This window comes from Pristis pectinata, chromosome 5 (genome assembly GCF_009764475.1).
Source record: "Pristis pectinata isolate sPriPec2 chromosome 5, sPriPec2.1.pri, whole genome shotgun sequence".
NCBI lineage: Eukaryota > Metazoa > Chordata > Chondrichthyes > Rhinopristiformes > Pristidae > Pristis > Pristis pectinata.
The window spans coordinates 25,280,714-25,296,992 of NC_067409.1; the positions used below are offsets into that span (position 1 = coordinate 25,280,714).

General features: G+C 38.9%; 1 protein-coding gene across 5 annotated transcripts in view; it reads left to right on the forward strand.

The window, feature by feature from the left end:
* nrp1a (neuropilin 1a) overlaps nt 1-16,279 on the forward strand; it is a 163,493-nt gene that overhangs the window by 111,920 nt on the left and 35,294 nt on the right. For 4 of the 5 annotated variants that reach the window (XM_052015684.1, XM_052015686.1, XM_052015683.1 and 1 more), the window contains exons 9-12: nt 2,702-2,846; nt 8,046-8,377; nt 10,406-10,550; nt 15,189-15,281. In XM_052015684.1, coding sequence (XP_051871644.1) covers nt 2,702-2,846; nt 8,046-8,377; nt 10,406-10,550; nt 15,189-15,281 — 715 coding nt within the window. The remainder of the gene's footprint in view (nt 1-2,701; nt 2,847-8,045; nt 8,378-10,405; nt 10,551-15,188; nt 15,282-16,279) is intronic. The other variant, XM_052015687.1, reaches the window with a different exon arrangement.

Below are 16,279 nucleotides of genomic sequence, written 5' to 3' on the forward strand. Positions count from 1 at the left end.
CATCAAAAATGGAGTACAAACATAGTAAAGTCCAATATAGCAAAAGCTTTCATTCCATGTTCTTTGAGGAATTACTTCACTGCATTTGAGCAGACTCTCAATTCCATAGTCTTGTAGTTAGTGCAAAACAATGTATGGACTAAGGTTGCTCATTTATTAAATTCTTTGGTTGCTGGAGAATCTAGAACTTGGTGTCATCCATTAAAAATAAGGGGTTGCCCATTAAGACAGAGATTAGGTGAAAGCTTTTCTCTCAGTGTTATGATTCTTTGGAACTTTCTTTCTCATAAAGACGTTAGAAACAGAGTCTTTGAATATTTGTAAGGCAGAGCTAGATGGATACTTGCTAAATGTGTAGGTGAAAAAATTAGATTTATCAGATAACACCATTCTCCCCTCTGGAGATAAAAATTCAAATGAAGTCTTAATGGTGACTGATAAAGATCTAATTTTTTTATCTATCAGGGGTAAGGCAACCACTGCCTCATCCTCCTATCAAGAATGAATCAATAGTGTTCAAACTCCTTTACTCCTCTTCAGATGACCTATTTATATCTATTTCAATATTACAGTTAATTTTAGCCGCTTCATTCGCTGAAGAATTTCCTAATGAGAAAACAAGCAATGATGAGCTGGTTTAATATACAGTGAAAGCGACTTGTACGTTGCCAACGTGATTGCTCTTGTTTTATTGAATTAGTGCTTTTCCTCAATACTGCTGCGTCATTTACATCTGGACATAGGAATAAGAATGTACTGTTAAGTGCCTGGAGTTACTTGCATGTCTCCACAGGAACACAATTAAATAGAAATAGAGATCTTTATCCAGTTGGGATTTAAGTTCACCACAGCTGATAGCAGACAATATATCTTGAAGTAATCACACTTCAGCAACATACTAAAGATATGAAAGATGTTGAGAATCCTCAGTACTGATTGTACAAAGAAACTATTTTAGTCCTAAACACCGTTCTCCCCTCTAGAGACAAAAATTCAAATTAAGCCTTACTGGTGACTGATAAAGATCTAATTTTTTATCACTGACTGTTAAGGTTCTCAGTCAAAAAAATCTGTTAGCCTCAGGGTAGACTTCAATTGATTTTAGTCCAGAATGCAAAATTGAGTCAGCTGAGATACATTTAGAGTAAAAGATTGAGATTATCAAAGAGTTATTTGCTGTGTTGAAGGGCATTCTTCTTAGTCATGGCTAGAGGCTTTATAATCCTCAGAGCAACTTTGGGACAGTCTATTATTGAACTCAGGGAATCTAACAGAATGGTCATAAGGGTACAGTGGTATAGCAGTTGACTTACTGGGCTAGTAACCAAAGGCTTAGGTGTTTGATTTGGAGCCATGAGTTCAAATTCCGCCATGGTAACTGGGGAATGTAACTCAAGTAATAAAATAAATCAGTAATAAAAATCTAGCGTTGGTAATGGTGACCAAGAAACTAGGGGACTGTTGTTTAAAAACACATCTGGTTTCACTATTAGACTAATGTCCTTCAGGGAAGGAAATCTGTCATCCTTATCTGCTCTGGCCTGCAGGTGACTCCGGATCCACAGTGGCTGGGCCCTTAACTTCCCACTGAAATACCACTCGGGGTAAATTGGGATGGGTTATAAGTGCTGGCCTTGCTGATGCTGTGAATGAATAAATAAATTAAAGTTAGTACCATCACTAACTTAAAATTGAGTCAAATTAATCCTGCTGTATCACTGGGCTCCTCTCAGGGTTTGTTCAGCGAGCCCTGATTGCAGTCTTCCAGCATGGAGGAGTGTGGGGTAGGGACTGCCTCGGTGCAGATGTCTGCTCTAACCACAGGACAGCTACGACAGCTAGTGAGGGCACACCCCCTTGCCCCCTCCCTGCCCCACCCCAGCATCTCCTGTTGCCAAAGCTATCCCTGGTATTGGGGCCATTATTGTAACACTTTTGAGCTGTTAAGAAATAATGTCGTTACGTTTAAACACACTATAGTGTACAAAAACGTGTTATAGACTGAAAAAGGATACTGGATATGTGAATTAATGGATATATGGGGAGAACAAAATGGGATTAATGTGTGATCAGCGTCAATGGCTGCTGGTAGATATGGACTCAGTAGTCCAAAAGGCTTAGCTTGTGCTATGTGATCCTATGAGCCCTTAAAAACAATTAAAAATGGACAGTCGACCCAAAACATCAACTGTCCATTTCCCTCCATAGGTGCTGCCTGACTCACTGAGTTCCTCCAATGCCTTTTGTGTTGCTCCAGATCCCAGCACCTGCAGTCTCCTGTGTCTCTCTTAAAAATGTTTCAACTAAGTGAAATAGACTAAATCCTTTTCTCCCGGCGGCTGTTCATTTGGATAGACACTGCTGTGTTTGATTAGTTTGAGAGTTTGAAAGCCTGTAGGAGTTCATGCTACCCCATTGGACTCCATGAGGAGTCTACCAGTGCAGCACAGAGGCAGCCAACAGCACAAGCAGCAGGTTTGAAACGCCAGTGCCGGTTACTGCAGGTGTTGGCTGAAACATCTCTTCACATTCAGACATTGTAATGCAGAAAGTTGATGACTCTCAAGCATTGCCAAGACTTTGGATGCTACATAACATAGCATTATGACAGGTGGACTGCTAACTTGAAGAATTATTGGTTTACATTTTGAAAATATTTGTGATTTTGTCCAAGGCTGATTGTGGTCTTTAATATTTGCAGGTGTTTCAAGGCAACAGCAATCCCAATGATACAGTTATTAGGCAGTTTCCTCAGACAATCCTGACCCGATATGTTCGGATAAGACCACAGTCATGGGAGAATGGTGTTGCACTTCGCTTCGAACTATATGGATGCAAGATCACTGGTAAACAAATAGCTTCCGTGAAAGCTGTTTAAAATATTTTGTTCACTCCAATAAATTAAAGACACTGCTAATACTACTTCTGTTTATTGCAGTTATCTTTTCTGCAACTTTATTTTTTTAATCAATTGAATATCTGCAAAACAAAGGATCATCCTGTTTAAATCTTTCCAACAGTCTCCTGGGAAATACGCAAATTTGGAATTTATGTTTGCCCAATACAAATTCACGTTTTCTCCCTATAGATATGTTTCCTTCTTACTTAATTGAGTGGTCTCAATCCAGGTTGGAAGAGCCAAGAATTAGGGAGGTCCATTTCAAAGGACACTGCTGGATTTAGCAACCTAAAAATGCCACATCGAGCATTGAGAAGCATCTCTGTGCTTGCCTAGCCTGGATCAACTTTCATGTATGCAAGGTTACTTAAAGTTGAGTGGAAAAAAGTATTATCCTGCAGTTGTGTTGTTGAATATTTTGAGAACAGTGATATTTAATTATTATCTTAATATTTCAGAAAATTGTTAATTTATATGACTGTCTCAGGGAGTGACCTCAGTGATGCAACACTTAATGCTCAAAAAATTAGCTCCCAGCACAAGTCACGACATCTGATCTGTCTGATTTTTGTAACTGAATCTGAAGTGCTGTATGGCTGCACCCTTTGTTTGTAGAATTAGAAAAATGTCCTGGATGATCCAGCTGCACTTTCATCACTAACTTAATCACAATAGTTGCATTTTTGCTTCTGAACCAGAAGCTTGTTTGTTCAAACCCCTTACCAGGGGAGTGATCACATAACCTAGACGGCAAGTTCATTGTAGCACGGAGGGAATGCTTCCCTGTCAGACGTACCATGTTTTGGATGTGGTGTAAAATACACATCCTGCCTATCCTCTTAGGTTCTTCCATTGTCATGGTTAATGTTTACTCCTCATTGCCTTGGGGTACAAAGTAGCACAAAAAGTGGTCGTCACATTTCCTGACAACATCAGTGACTGCCCTTCTATGGCTGTGAAGCACTTGGAGAATCTTTTTCCTTTCTTAGACTCCTGGTTCAAATCTAGCCTGGTCCCACTGGGATAAAAATCTTCTTTGTCTGCCAAATGTAAATGTACTAAAAATTTTATAGATACCTGCAGAGCAAATTCACATGGTTTCCACAAAAGCCTACACAGCCAAAAGAAAAGTTATTAACTCCAAAAAAGATCTGTAACTCAAAAAGAACTCAGAGTATAACACACCGTCACTTTCCTTCTGATTTATTCATTCACAGGGTATGGACATTACTGGTGAGGCCAGTATTTATTGTCCTTCCCCATTTGCACCTAAACTGAAATCAATTTCCAAAAGCAGTTAAGAATCAACCTCCTTAATACATCTGGAGTCAGATATCAGTTTGCCTGGATAAAGTCAGGTTTCCTTTCCTGATCAGCATCAGTGAAAACATTGGGGATTTGTGACAATCCAGTGGTTTAACTGCCACTTTTACTGTTACTAAATTTTTATTCCAGATTTATTTAATTTCTTGAGGTTAAATCTTCCAAATTCCATGGATGGGATTTGATCTTGTGCCTCTAAATCAATAGCACAGTCCTGTGGTTGTTAATCTAGCAAGTGAAAACAATACTACCCAAGAACCTGGAATTATACACATGCATATTCAAGATTGCTTTGTAATCCTGAGGGAGGAAAAGCACGACAGTGTGAATCTCAACAGAGGTTCTTTTGCCCATTAGCCATATGGTGTTCAAGCAAGAGCACTCCCACAAAAATTCATGCCCAGTGTCTTATGAAATGCAAATCCATGGCCTATACTGGTCATCTGTGCGAGATGTAAATCGTTACCAACCTTGGGCTCCAAAAGGTCTTGGATATGTTGCTTGTGGGAATGAGGGCACAGAATAAAATTACTAGTACACAAAAGAAAACTACCAGCAATTAGGCATAGACTGGAAATCTCAATTAGGTTCTTGCAGGGTGGCAAATGAGAAATCAGACATTTTTAGATCTTGGGAATTGACAATTAAATTTTGAATCTGAGAAGAGATATTGGAACCAGACTGAAAGTAATTTGATCTGGTCATGCAATTCAAAGAATGTGGAGATGATTGAGGGGAAGGAAAGAGGTACACGTTAGGTTCATATTCAGCAGAGAAATGCATGAGAACAGAGAATAAAAGCAGGATTAGAAAAGGCAACAATCAGAAAAGAGGAATAATGGAATTAAATTATCAAGGAACAAAAAACAATATATGTTACAGATTCATCAATAACAATGGAAGTTTGGGATGGGAATAGGACCATTAAGGTATGGACAGAACAATACCACAGTGAGTGAGAGGGAGACAGCTGAAATAGTCATAATTTTGCTTCCACATATACCAGGGAGAGACAACGGGTGAACATGACAGTGGATGATGAGATGAGTAATGAAATAGGTGCATTTAAAGTAGAAAAAGAGCAAAGATTAAATAAGTCAACCAACTCAAAGAGAATAAAACCAGATGGATTGCATCCATGCATTTTAAAATAATTTAAGGAAGAGATGGCAGATGCACTGCTGCTCACATTTAATAATTCATTAGGAAAAGGTGTAGTGCCAGAGCACTGGCAGATAGCTAATGTAGTATCTATTTTTGAGAACAGAAATTGAACATGTCCAAGGAATTATAGAGCAGACAGCCTAACATCAATCATTGCCAAAATATTAGGTTTTCTACTAAAGAAAATGCAAGAACACCTAGAGTTAAAAAAGTATAATAATCAACAGTCTTTAAAGATTTCAAAAGGGAAAATATTGCGTGACTAACCTAATTGACTTTCTTGAGGAGGTAACAGAGAGAGTAGACAACGGAATTAAGTAGATGTAATTTTTCTAGGTTTTCAAAGCGCCTTTGATAAAGAACCACATCACAGGATGAGGCCAGAGAATGTGAAGTCAGGGTTCAAGTAATAGAAAGGATTGCTAGCTGGCATCGGGACAGTATAAACAGAGAAGAGCAATAAAGGGTAGCTATTTGCAAGGGAGGAGGGTGGTTAGTGGAGTTATGCAAAGCTCAGTGCTGGGACTACTGCTCTACAAAATTTACATTAAAATTTAAACTCTGGAATTAAAAACATAATTTCTAAATTTGACATTAGTATACATTTTGGTGTGGGGTGGAGGTAAGGGGGGTGGCACTGTCAGTATTGAGGAGGAGTATATCCATGAACCCAGGAACACTACCTCGTTATTTCTCTTTCGCACTATTTATTTAAATTTGTAACTTAAGGTAATTTTTTTGTCTTTATGTCCTGATTCTGAGTCTGATTCTGACTTACAAAATAATTGGTTAATGATGTTCTACACAGATAAATGTGTTCTATTACACTTGTTTAGAAGAATAGGGAGGTTACTTATTTCTTGAAAGGTACAAGTCTAGGTGGGTCAAGAAACAAAGTGATCTCAGAATACCAATGCACCAGTACTAAAAGTTACACCACAGATTAACAAGACAATAAAAAAGTGCAGTACGATTTATTACTGGTGGGATATAATTGAAAAGTAGGGGACTCAGAATCAGATTCAGAATCTGAATCAGGTTTATTATCACTGACATATGTCACGAAAATTGTTGCTTTGCAACAGCAGTACAGTGCAAGCCATAAAAATTACTATCAGTTACAAAAATAAATAAATAGTGTAAAAGAGGGCCTTAAGTTAAACCTGGATCAAACCTTATTTAGACCATGCTTCGATACATTCTGACTATGCTACATGCAATTTTTGTCACCATATTATACAAAAAGATATAGAGAGGGTGGAGATATTTACAATGATGATACCAGATATATATCAGGAAAGGATGAATAGTAAGGGTCTCTTTTCTCTTGAGGAGAGAAAATTGAAGGGTAACGAAATAGAGCTCTTTAACATTATGAATGGCTCTGACAGAGTCTAGCAGAAAGAATGGAAAGCAGACAGAACACTTCCGCTTGTGGGGAAGAGAGAAACTAGAGGTCATCATTATAAGACAGTCAAAAGAAATCAGCGAGTGGAGACAATGTGGAACTCACTACTACAGGGAGTGGATGAATTAAATAATATAGATACATTTAAAGGGAGGCGAGGCAAGCATATGAGGGAGAAGAGAAAAGAGGGCAACACTGATAGACAAAGATGAGCAAAGATGGGAGCAGGTACAAATAGAACATAAATGCTGGCATGGACTAGTTGGACCAAATGGCCTTTTACTATACTGTTTATCCTAAGGATTACTTGTCTGTGTATGGACATAAGGGATATTAATATTATATGTATGTATATTTTACATATAGTATATGTATTTAATTTTAAATGTGCATACAGAACAGCCATGGTATAATTGATTAATAATAAGTTACCATTTATCTTGTAAAATCCATCATGATTAATCACTTAAACAGCTGCAGCTCTTCGAATAATGAAACATTGTCATAGAAAATGACAGTACTCAAAATTTAATAAAGTGCACTTCAATCCGCTGTCACAAGTGACAGGATGTGGCGCAAACTTGCTAATGTCTGAGATGGTGAAGGGTGTGGTAGCTCACCATTCTGCCACCTCCGTGGAGTCAGAGACCAGGGTCAGGAATGGAATCTCTTCTGCAAAGCCTTTTTGCTGGTTGCCTCCCATTTCTGCCTTCGGTTAGATGTTTACTTACTTTGCATATTACTTTCTAACTAACTCCTCGGTGCAGTGATTTATCATAGTCGGCTAGCCAATCAGAAACTTAAGGACTTGCTTTGCCCAGTATTAAATATATATCTCCCTGTCCTCAGGTAATCTCCACAGATGTGAAAGTTATCAGGAATACACTTTAGACAAGCAACTCAGAAATCAAAACCAGAACTAACAATATAGTGTACTTGGCATATGTAATTCTTAACCATGCCTGAAGTATCGTGTTTGAAAACAAAGCTCGATTGTTAGTACTTAGTCTTCAAGTAAGTGATTAGGAAGTGATACCATGCCACAGAACTGTACAGCAGAAGGTGTCATCCATTTATTTGCCATTAGGACTGTGCCTTGCTTTAATTCAACAGTATTTTTTTTGCTTTATTTAGATTTTTCATTCCACAGTGCAACCAATACATTTTTCTCCTAATCATTGTAAGTACATCTTCATTAAAAAAAGCATTACCTCATTCCTCACTAATGGCCATTAACTTGTTGACCTGTAGATTACCCCTGTTCTGGAATGCTAGGAATGGTATCTGGACTCATCTCTGATAACCAAATCACAGCCTCATCCTCCATGGATCGTTACTGGGGTCCTGAACATGCTCGTCTTCTCACCAGTCGTCAAGGCTGGGCATTACAACCGGTCCATCGGCCTTACAATAATGAGTGGATCCAGATAGACCTGGGAATGGAGAAGGAGGTGCGGAGCCTGATCATTCAGGGTGTGAAGCAGAGGGATAATAAAGTATATATGCGGAAGTTCAAACTTGGGTACAGCACAAATGGATCAGACTGGAAGTTGGTAACAAATCCTGGCAGCTCTAAACCGAAGGCAAGTAGACTGTGATCACAGCTTTGGACATGAATATTTCTTTTTGAAATGGAAGCGGGACCTCTGAGTTCAGCTCTTGCCATTATGCTATCACTAGAATTAATGTCTCAAGTGCTACAGCACAAAAAAACCGAAGCACATAAGCAGCACTCTGCCAAGAGTCTGTTGTCACATTTGTAACATGCAACTACATGACTATTTCCACATTAAAAAATTAATAATTTCTATTCTGTCCTCCCAGTCAGAGCGTATTAGTTTCAGATTTCCTTGCAGCTAAACATTGCTACCACACAGAGCAAGCATTTTGTCTTTGTTAAGGACACTTAAAATGCAAATATGTTTCTTGAGGATGTTTGTATGACAAACAGGAAAACTCGAAATCAATTAAAATGCAAAGATCCTCTGCATAGAAGAATGTCTGGAGAATGTTTGTTTGGCAGACAGGTTCCAAAATATTTTCATCCTGGTTGCATTATGCATTTGGCACAGACTGTTGCAGTTAAATACAATTTGCACCACTGGGCTGTAAGCAAGTAAAGAAGCTTTGTCTTCCCTTATTCCTGTGGCTCCCTTGCCCCACCTTGAAGACATGCCCATCTCCTCTTCTCCCCTCCCCCATCCATCATTCCATGGTCCATTGCCTTCTCCTACTGGATTCCTTTGTCTTCAGCCTTTTGCCTCTTCTACCTATCACCTCTCAGCTTCTTACATCTTCACCCCCCCCTCCCCCACCCACCTATCTTCCCCCTCTCACCTGGACTCACCATCACCTGCCTGCGTGTGCACCACCCCCCAACTTTCTTATTCTGGCTTCTGCCCTCTCCCTTTCCAGTCTTGATGAAGGGTCTCGGCCCAAAACATCGACTGCTTATTTCCCTCCATAGGTGCTGCCTGACCTGCTGAGTTCCTCCAGCATTCTTTGTGTATTGTTCAATATAAAGGCACTTCAATGTAAAGGCAGAGTCCTTGCAGCAGATTTTAGATAGTATGATGCCATTTAATTTGGATGACATCTGTATGGAAGTGGTGCTCTGCTTTTAAAGCTCGTGGGGTTAGTTTACCTTATTACGTAGCTCAGCCCATAGACTTGGCTCCAATAATTGCCTATGGACATTCCAATAGTGGCCTGAAAAAGAATGATTGCAGGGCAAACATATAAATTTCATTTAAACGTTCTTAATACCTATCCCCTTGTGAAAAGATATGCACTTAGGTCACTTCATACAAAATCTAAACCTCTTTTTCCAATAGCTGGCGTGATTTCATGGCTTTGATGACTTAGGAGTAAATCTTTGTGGAAATTCATCACGAGTCCACGCTGCTAAACAGGCCATATAGTACCTTCACTTGACCTAAATGGAATGAATTTTGGAGATAGAATGTAATTCACTAATACGATAATTTGCTTTTGTTTCCATCGACTGGGGATGAATTTCTTGTGGTAAAATTTTTGTGACAGTTTCTTAAATCACAGTAAGTTCCCATTGATTGAGATGGAAATTGGTATGTTTTGCCCCAGTTTTTGGATGTGAGATTGGCACAGAGCATTGAAAATTTAGCAGGGGCTGCATTGGCTCCAAAATTAAATTGTTGGGATATTTTATTAATGTGAATTTTTAACAGAATCTTGAATATTACACAGAGGCATAGTTCTTCCATAAGAAATATCAAAGAGAAAAGCCACTGTTTGATGCATGACCTGTCTCCTCATGGTGAAACACAGTTTTCAGTTTACTTTGATTTATCCTTAGTGGGAAAACCCCATGACAAATTTCAAAAAGCTCTACTGAATTATTATGCATTCCTACACTTATCGTACATAATTCCACAGTTTGGCTTCTGCTGTCAATTTTTGAATTTTCAGGATCAATGTTATAATTACAAATGTCACTAGGCTATGAAAATGGATTGCATATTATGGATACAACTAATTAAACTTAATTTGAGGAGTGAACATATTTTGTCTGTGGTGTGCATTTCTGTTAATGGATTTAACTAACGTCTGAGTATTTTTTCCACATTGTCTAGATATTTGAAGGAAATACCAACTACGATACGCCGGAAATTCGGAAGTTTGAACCACTTTTGACAAGATACATTCGTGTCTACCCTGAGCGAGCATCACCTGCTGGGTTGGGACTACGCATGGAATTGTTGGGATGTGAAATCGAAGGTACTGTATCTTTTAAAATGATCTGTGCTTCACTGTTTAGTGTATCTATCAATAGTAATTGCCCTGGAGGGGAGGTGGAAGATTGAAACAAGACAAGACCCCTGAAATCAAAACTTCCGCTTGCTGTTAAATCTTCATTTACTATTTTTTGAGTGTCAATAAGGGCTGAAGATTTGCAATCTGTCTTTATCATTCACCAATTGTGGTGTTCCTTTGGGTTGTCCAGAGCACATGTGTTTCAGTAGATTTATTTTAATGGTTACAACATTGCTATATGAGTAACCATATAAACCTTATTAATAGATTAGAGGAGATTTGAAAACCAACATCTGGCTTAGATATAAAATATTTGTGACTTTTAATACTATAATAATTTACAATAGTGAAAGAAGTACAGCCCATGATCCAGCTTACATCAATATAAAAATATCTATTTACCGATAGTAAGTGAAAATTTTACCCCCATTATTTGTGTGTGATGTCACTGATGGGATAAAATTTCATTCAACATAAAAAAGCATGAAATTCTTTTAACACTATTTTAACAATAATATGTTTGAACTAAACAGGTTAATGCCCCCATTAAAGTAGCAATGTGATCTCATCCCATTAGACTGCTTACTGCCAACGGGTTTAACCACAGAAAGGTCTTTGTGACTCACTAATTAAATTTACCCATCTAACGATTACGAGAGAAATAGTAATATTTATATTTATTTTGTGTTCCTCTTCCCTGTTGTTGAATGATAAAATGACAATTCTCCAAATCCAATATTAGATGCTGTGATTTAAAAAGATCGGCATGGATGTGTTGGGCCGAAGGGCCCATTTCTGTGCTGTACAACTCAATATGGAGGCCTCTTCTTCATTCTTCTTAGAGGTGTGCCCTCCCCCCACCACTATCCCTCATCCCGTGATCTTCTAAAAAGAGATTATGTGTGCTTATGAGCATGTTCACACCATCACCATATAACATTGAGAGCACATCTACCTGCCCTTCCAATGATGGTAACTTCCTGCGCATGCCCAAATTTGTCTGGTAAAGATGGTGATCGTGCATCTCCTTGTTACACTTCATCAATCAGCGGATGCAATATTAGACTAATTACTCTCAAAGTTTTTACTAATTAGAAAGTCTGTTTTAGAATTTCTTTAACCTTCTCCGCAACATTGTAACCGAGTATTTACAACCTTTTTGATAATGTCAGCACTTGTTTAGCAAGAGATCACATGGCTCTGAACACATCTTTAGGTTGGCCTGACATTTCAATGCAGTACTGAAGGACTTGCACTGTGGAATGTACCATTTTTCAAATCAGTTGGTAAACCAAAATTCTGAACTCTCTCGGGTATTAAAAGATTCCACTGCAGTATGGGGCTCGTAGGACATCAAGGACAGTGGGGGGGGGGGAGTGGAGGAGTTGTGGGGTTGGGGTTGGGTACAGGGTAATTTCCCCCAGCCAAATTTCACTGTACTGTCATCTTGCTAATGTTCTACCTAAATGAGGTACCCAAAACTACATGCTCCATTTGCAAAACCTAGTACATTACATTTCACTAGATTATATGACCAAGCCATGCATATTTGCTTGCAAATTCAATATTCAAGCAACAATAGGATTGCAAAATCTATAGAACTAAAATCACCATTAAAGTAGACTGAAACATAACTTAGTGAAGAAAAGAGATTAGTTTATTTCCCTCCATAGATGCTGCCTGACCTGCTCAGTTCCTCCAGCACTTTTTGTGTATTGTTCCGGATTCCAGTATCTGCAGAATTTTTTGTGTCTTTATTTTTATTTTTCATTTATGGGACTTGGATTCTGACCTTCTTTTCCTAACAGGTACAATTTCCTAACAGGTACAATGGCTAACACAAGGGAACATAATTTTAAGGTGATTGGAGGAAGGTATTAGGGGGATGTCAGGGGTAAGATGTTTACACAGAGAGTGGTGGATGCATGGAATGCACTGCTGACAGAGGTTGTGGAGGCAGGTACATTAGGGATGTTTAAGAGACTCTTAGATAGACACATGAATGATAGAAAAATAGGGGGCTATGTGGGATGGAAGGGTTAGATAGATCTTAGAGCAGGATAAAATGTTGGCACAACATTGCGGGCCGAAGGGTCTGTACTGTGCTGTAGTGTTCTATGTTCTGTGTTCTATGTATATTAACTCCCAACAATCAAAGGGTGATTTTGAGGCGCCTTCTTCAACTTCCCCAATCCAAGTGGTGAATGTTTTGGTTATTGTAGATAATGGTTTAACTCTTGTCTGCAGTGCTCTTTGCTGGCACATGTGTAACGTAATGTTGTTTGTTACTTATCAACTGAAACCTGAATCCAGCTCTTGGGGTTAGGCTGCTTCATTGCAACCAAAATATTTGTCCAAGTATTTACCAACACATTTAATATTTAGATTCTATGATGCAAAGACAATGCAAAATGAATTTTGGTGGTCTCTTTTGCAGGGTGGGGCAGGTGGGAGGGGAATTCTGAAAGTTTTGTCCTGCTGACATTTGGTTATCCAGTTTCACCTTATTGATCTACTTTGAAATAGTGTGCAAGCATGGTAACATTTGGTGACATTTATAAGTTCAACTCCCAATGCTGATTTTAAATTTGGCTTCAATAAGACTAAAATTAAAATAGGAGCTCCTCAAATTACTTCTACAGCTTGTAGTAATTGAGACAAAAAAAAGCACAGGTACTGTTATTCTAGCTGTCAATACTTCCTGCCTTACTATTTTAAAACAATAAAATAGGTCAGCAGCTGAACGTCCTACCTCCTTTCGATATGTTTTGATAGACTTGTGCAGCCACCATTATTTATGGCTCAGCACAATTATTGTAGCCATTAAACCTACAGATTTTTTACCATTATTTTCCATACCTTTAATCCAAGCTGATATCAGAACACATTCCTACGTGAGCTGGGTCCTTAGCACCAATGCTCACTACACTGAGCTTTGCATCACTGGAATAATTGTGTAATCCAAGCCTCTGGAGGATCCTTTTCTTTGGAGACCTACTCGAGTGAGACAGTGTCGGAGAGTTTTAGTTGCAACATGTTCCGTTGGGGAAGTAGTGTGACTGTCTCCCAGGCACAGTTTGTTGGCCTATTTAATGAGAACATTAACATTGGCAATTATGAGGAGATTAAACAGTGAAGTAACAGTATGATTGCAATGCACTCACTCTAACTCTTTACCATATGGTTTGTTCCACCAAAATCTTAAAAAAATCTACTGCTGTATCTACATGCTGGCATATTTCCGACATTTCAAAAGGCAGGTACAATTTAACTCCCAGCAATCAAAACTGTCTGCCGGACTGAACAGTCTTTTGGACCAATACATCTTTAAACAATGAAGCTTCTCAAGTGTGAAATGTTTTCCAATGCCACTTCCTTGATCCTGATCAATGACACCCTAGCCAGTTTATATTTGGGACCATAACTAGAGCCTCAAGTCCAAAAGGCTTTCAAAGTTGAAAATGAGTGTGCACATAGAGCACCAAAGACTTGAATTCAACCCTTTTGATTGGAAGTAACTGGCAGGCACCACTGACGCTGACGAGTTAACCAGTGACCCATGCAGATCAGGGTAATTTTAGATTTGATTCTTGATCCAGCGAGTTAAACAGCAAAATGCTGTATTCAATCACAGAATGAGAATGAACTCTTCAGCCTGATGAGTCTGAACTGCCTCTGTGTAAGGATAATCCAGAAAGCCCCTCTCACCACCATCTTTCCATAGCTACGCAAATTCTTTCTTCTCAGATATTTGCCCAGATCCTGTTAGAAAATGAACCTATGTCCACATATACCCTTGTAGGGCATTCCAGATTCTAACTACGCACTGCACAAGAGATTTTTTCTCTTGTCACTTTTTGATCTTTTTCCATGCCTTATTCCATGTCCACTGGTTCTCGATTCTTCAGTCAATGGGAATAGTTTCTGTCTGCCTAAACCCCTCATGAGCCACACAGCAAGCTTCCCAATAACAGCGGTGTGATAGTGAACAGGTAACCTGATACGTTAGTGTTTGAAGGGTAAATTTTGGCCTGGAGACCAGAGAGAACTCCTCTGCTTCTCCGCAAAACATTGCAGTGAGGCCTGTTAAGACCAGTTGTGATGGCAGTATTGGTGCAACATCTCACTGAAAGATGGCAGCACCTAGAGTGCGGCCATCTCTTCACACCACACCAAAATGCTAGCCTAGGTTTTGTGCTTAAGTCTCTGAAGACGGTCGTGAACTCACGACCAGTTTATGGGAGTGCTGAGCCACCAATGACACCTTGGTTTTAGTTCTCCTACAATAGGATGTATACCATAGTTCTTGTTCCTGCTTGGCAGTGCTAATCCTTGTTAAAGAAGGCCTTTACAAAGAGTGGATGAGGATATTGCTGTGCCTGTGGTGATGCCCGACTGCTCCTCATCAAATAGCTTGCCTGCATTCACCCAGAAGGCTCATGTGCTGATAATATCCACTTAGACAAGGTGAATCAGTGGGGAAAGAAGAAACAGTGTTGAAAGTGGCTAATGCCACCTATGGTTTTCAATTACATATAATAAATGCTATTAAAATGCATGTAAGTTTTGTAGATCCTTAATACATTAACCTTTCAATTGTAGTCCCAACAGCTGCTCCAACGATAGACACGGATGAGTGTGATGAAGAGTTTGGAAACTGCCACAGTGGAACAGGTGATGGCTTCGACTTTACAGGTGCATAAATCATCCTCCTAACACCATCACTAACCTTCTTCATTCATTTCCTTTATGCTATATTATTAATGAGCCAAGAATCACTAAGTCTATCATCCAACTAACATCCAGTTTATCCTTACAAATCTGCTACTATCAACACCTTCCTTCAGTTAATTGGGACTAATTCTTTGGTGTTCATTCATCCTTATTGGGAACTGCAACACTGCTTTGGAAGAATAAATAAACAAGCATTAAACTGAAAGTGAATCATTTGGTATAGTCTTACCAGCAACACGTGGTTTGCATTAATGTTAACATGTAGTCGAAGCATGCAATCCAAATGAGTCTGAATTCACATGAGAGTTTCATGGGAGAAATTGACCTTTGGTCATTGGTGCTAAACTCACAAAAGGGTATTAACTGCTGCTTCATAGAATCATAGAAACTGGCAACATAGACAGAGACCATTTTACCCGTTGTGATCATGAAGTTCATAAAAATGAATGTGCATAGGTGAGTATGACCAGCTGCCAATATTCTTACTTGTGTTTAGCATTAGCAGCTAAAGCAATCTTTCAGATCTCTCATCTAACTACCAATGTCAAATTCTGCATTTCAAGTGGAAAGCTTTGTTTGCTATAAAACACAGTTTTTACAGAACAAGCCTCAAGAAGTAATGTGGCCTGGTGATATTGTTCAATCAGTTTGGATTAGTCTGGAGCACAGAATTTAATTAACCCTGACAAAATAGTCACATCTCTATTAATTTTCTACTTTGTGCTTCCAGCAATCACCGGTGTCATCCCTGTGAGACCATTCCCTCTGATTTACCTTTGTTACAGTAATCTCAGTCTGTACTCTTTTTATGCCCCCAATATACACTACAAAAATTCCAAATTGTGTGTTTTGTTATGTCTGTCATCTCAGGCAAAGTGTTAGAAAAGGGTGGGGCTTGGATTAAAGGAACACTGGTTGAAACTGTGTTGTTCTCCTCCATTTGTAGTTTTGGGTCTGCA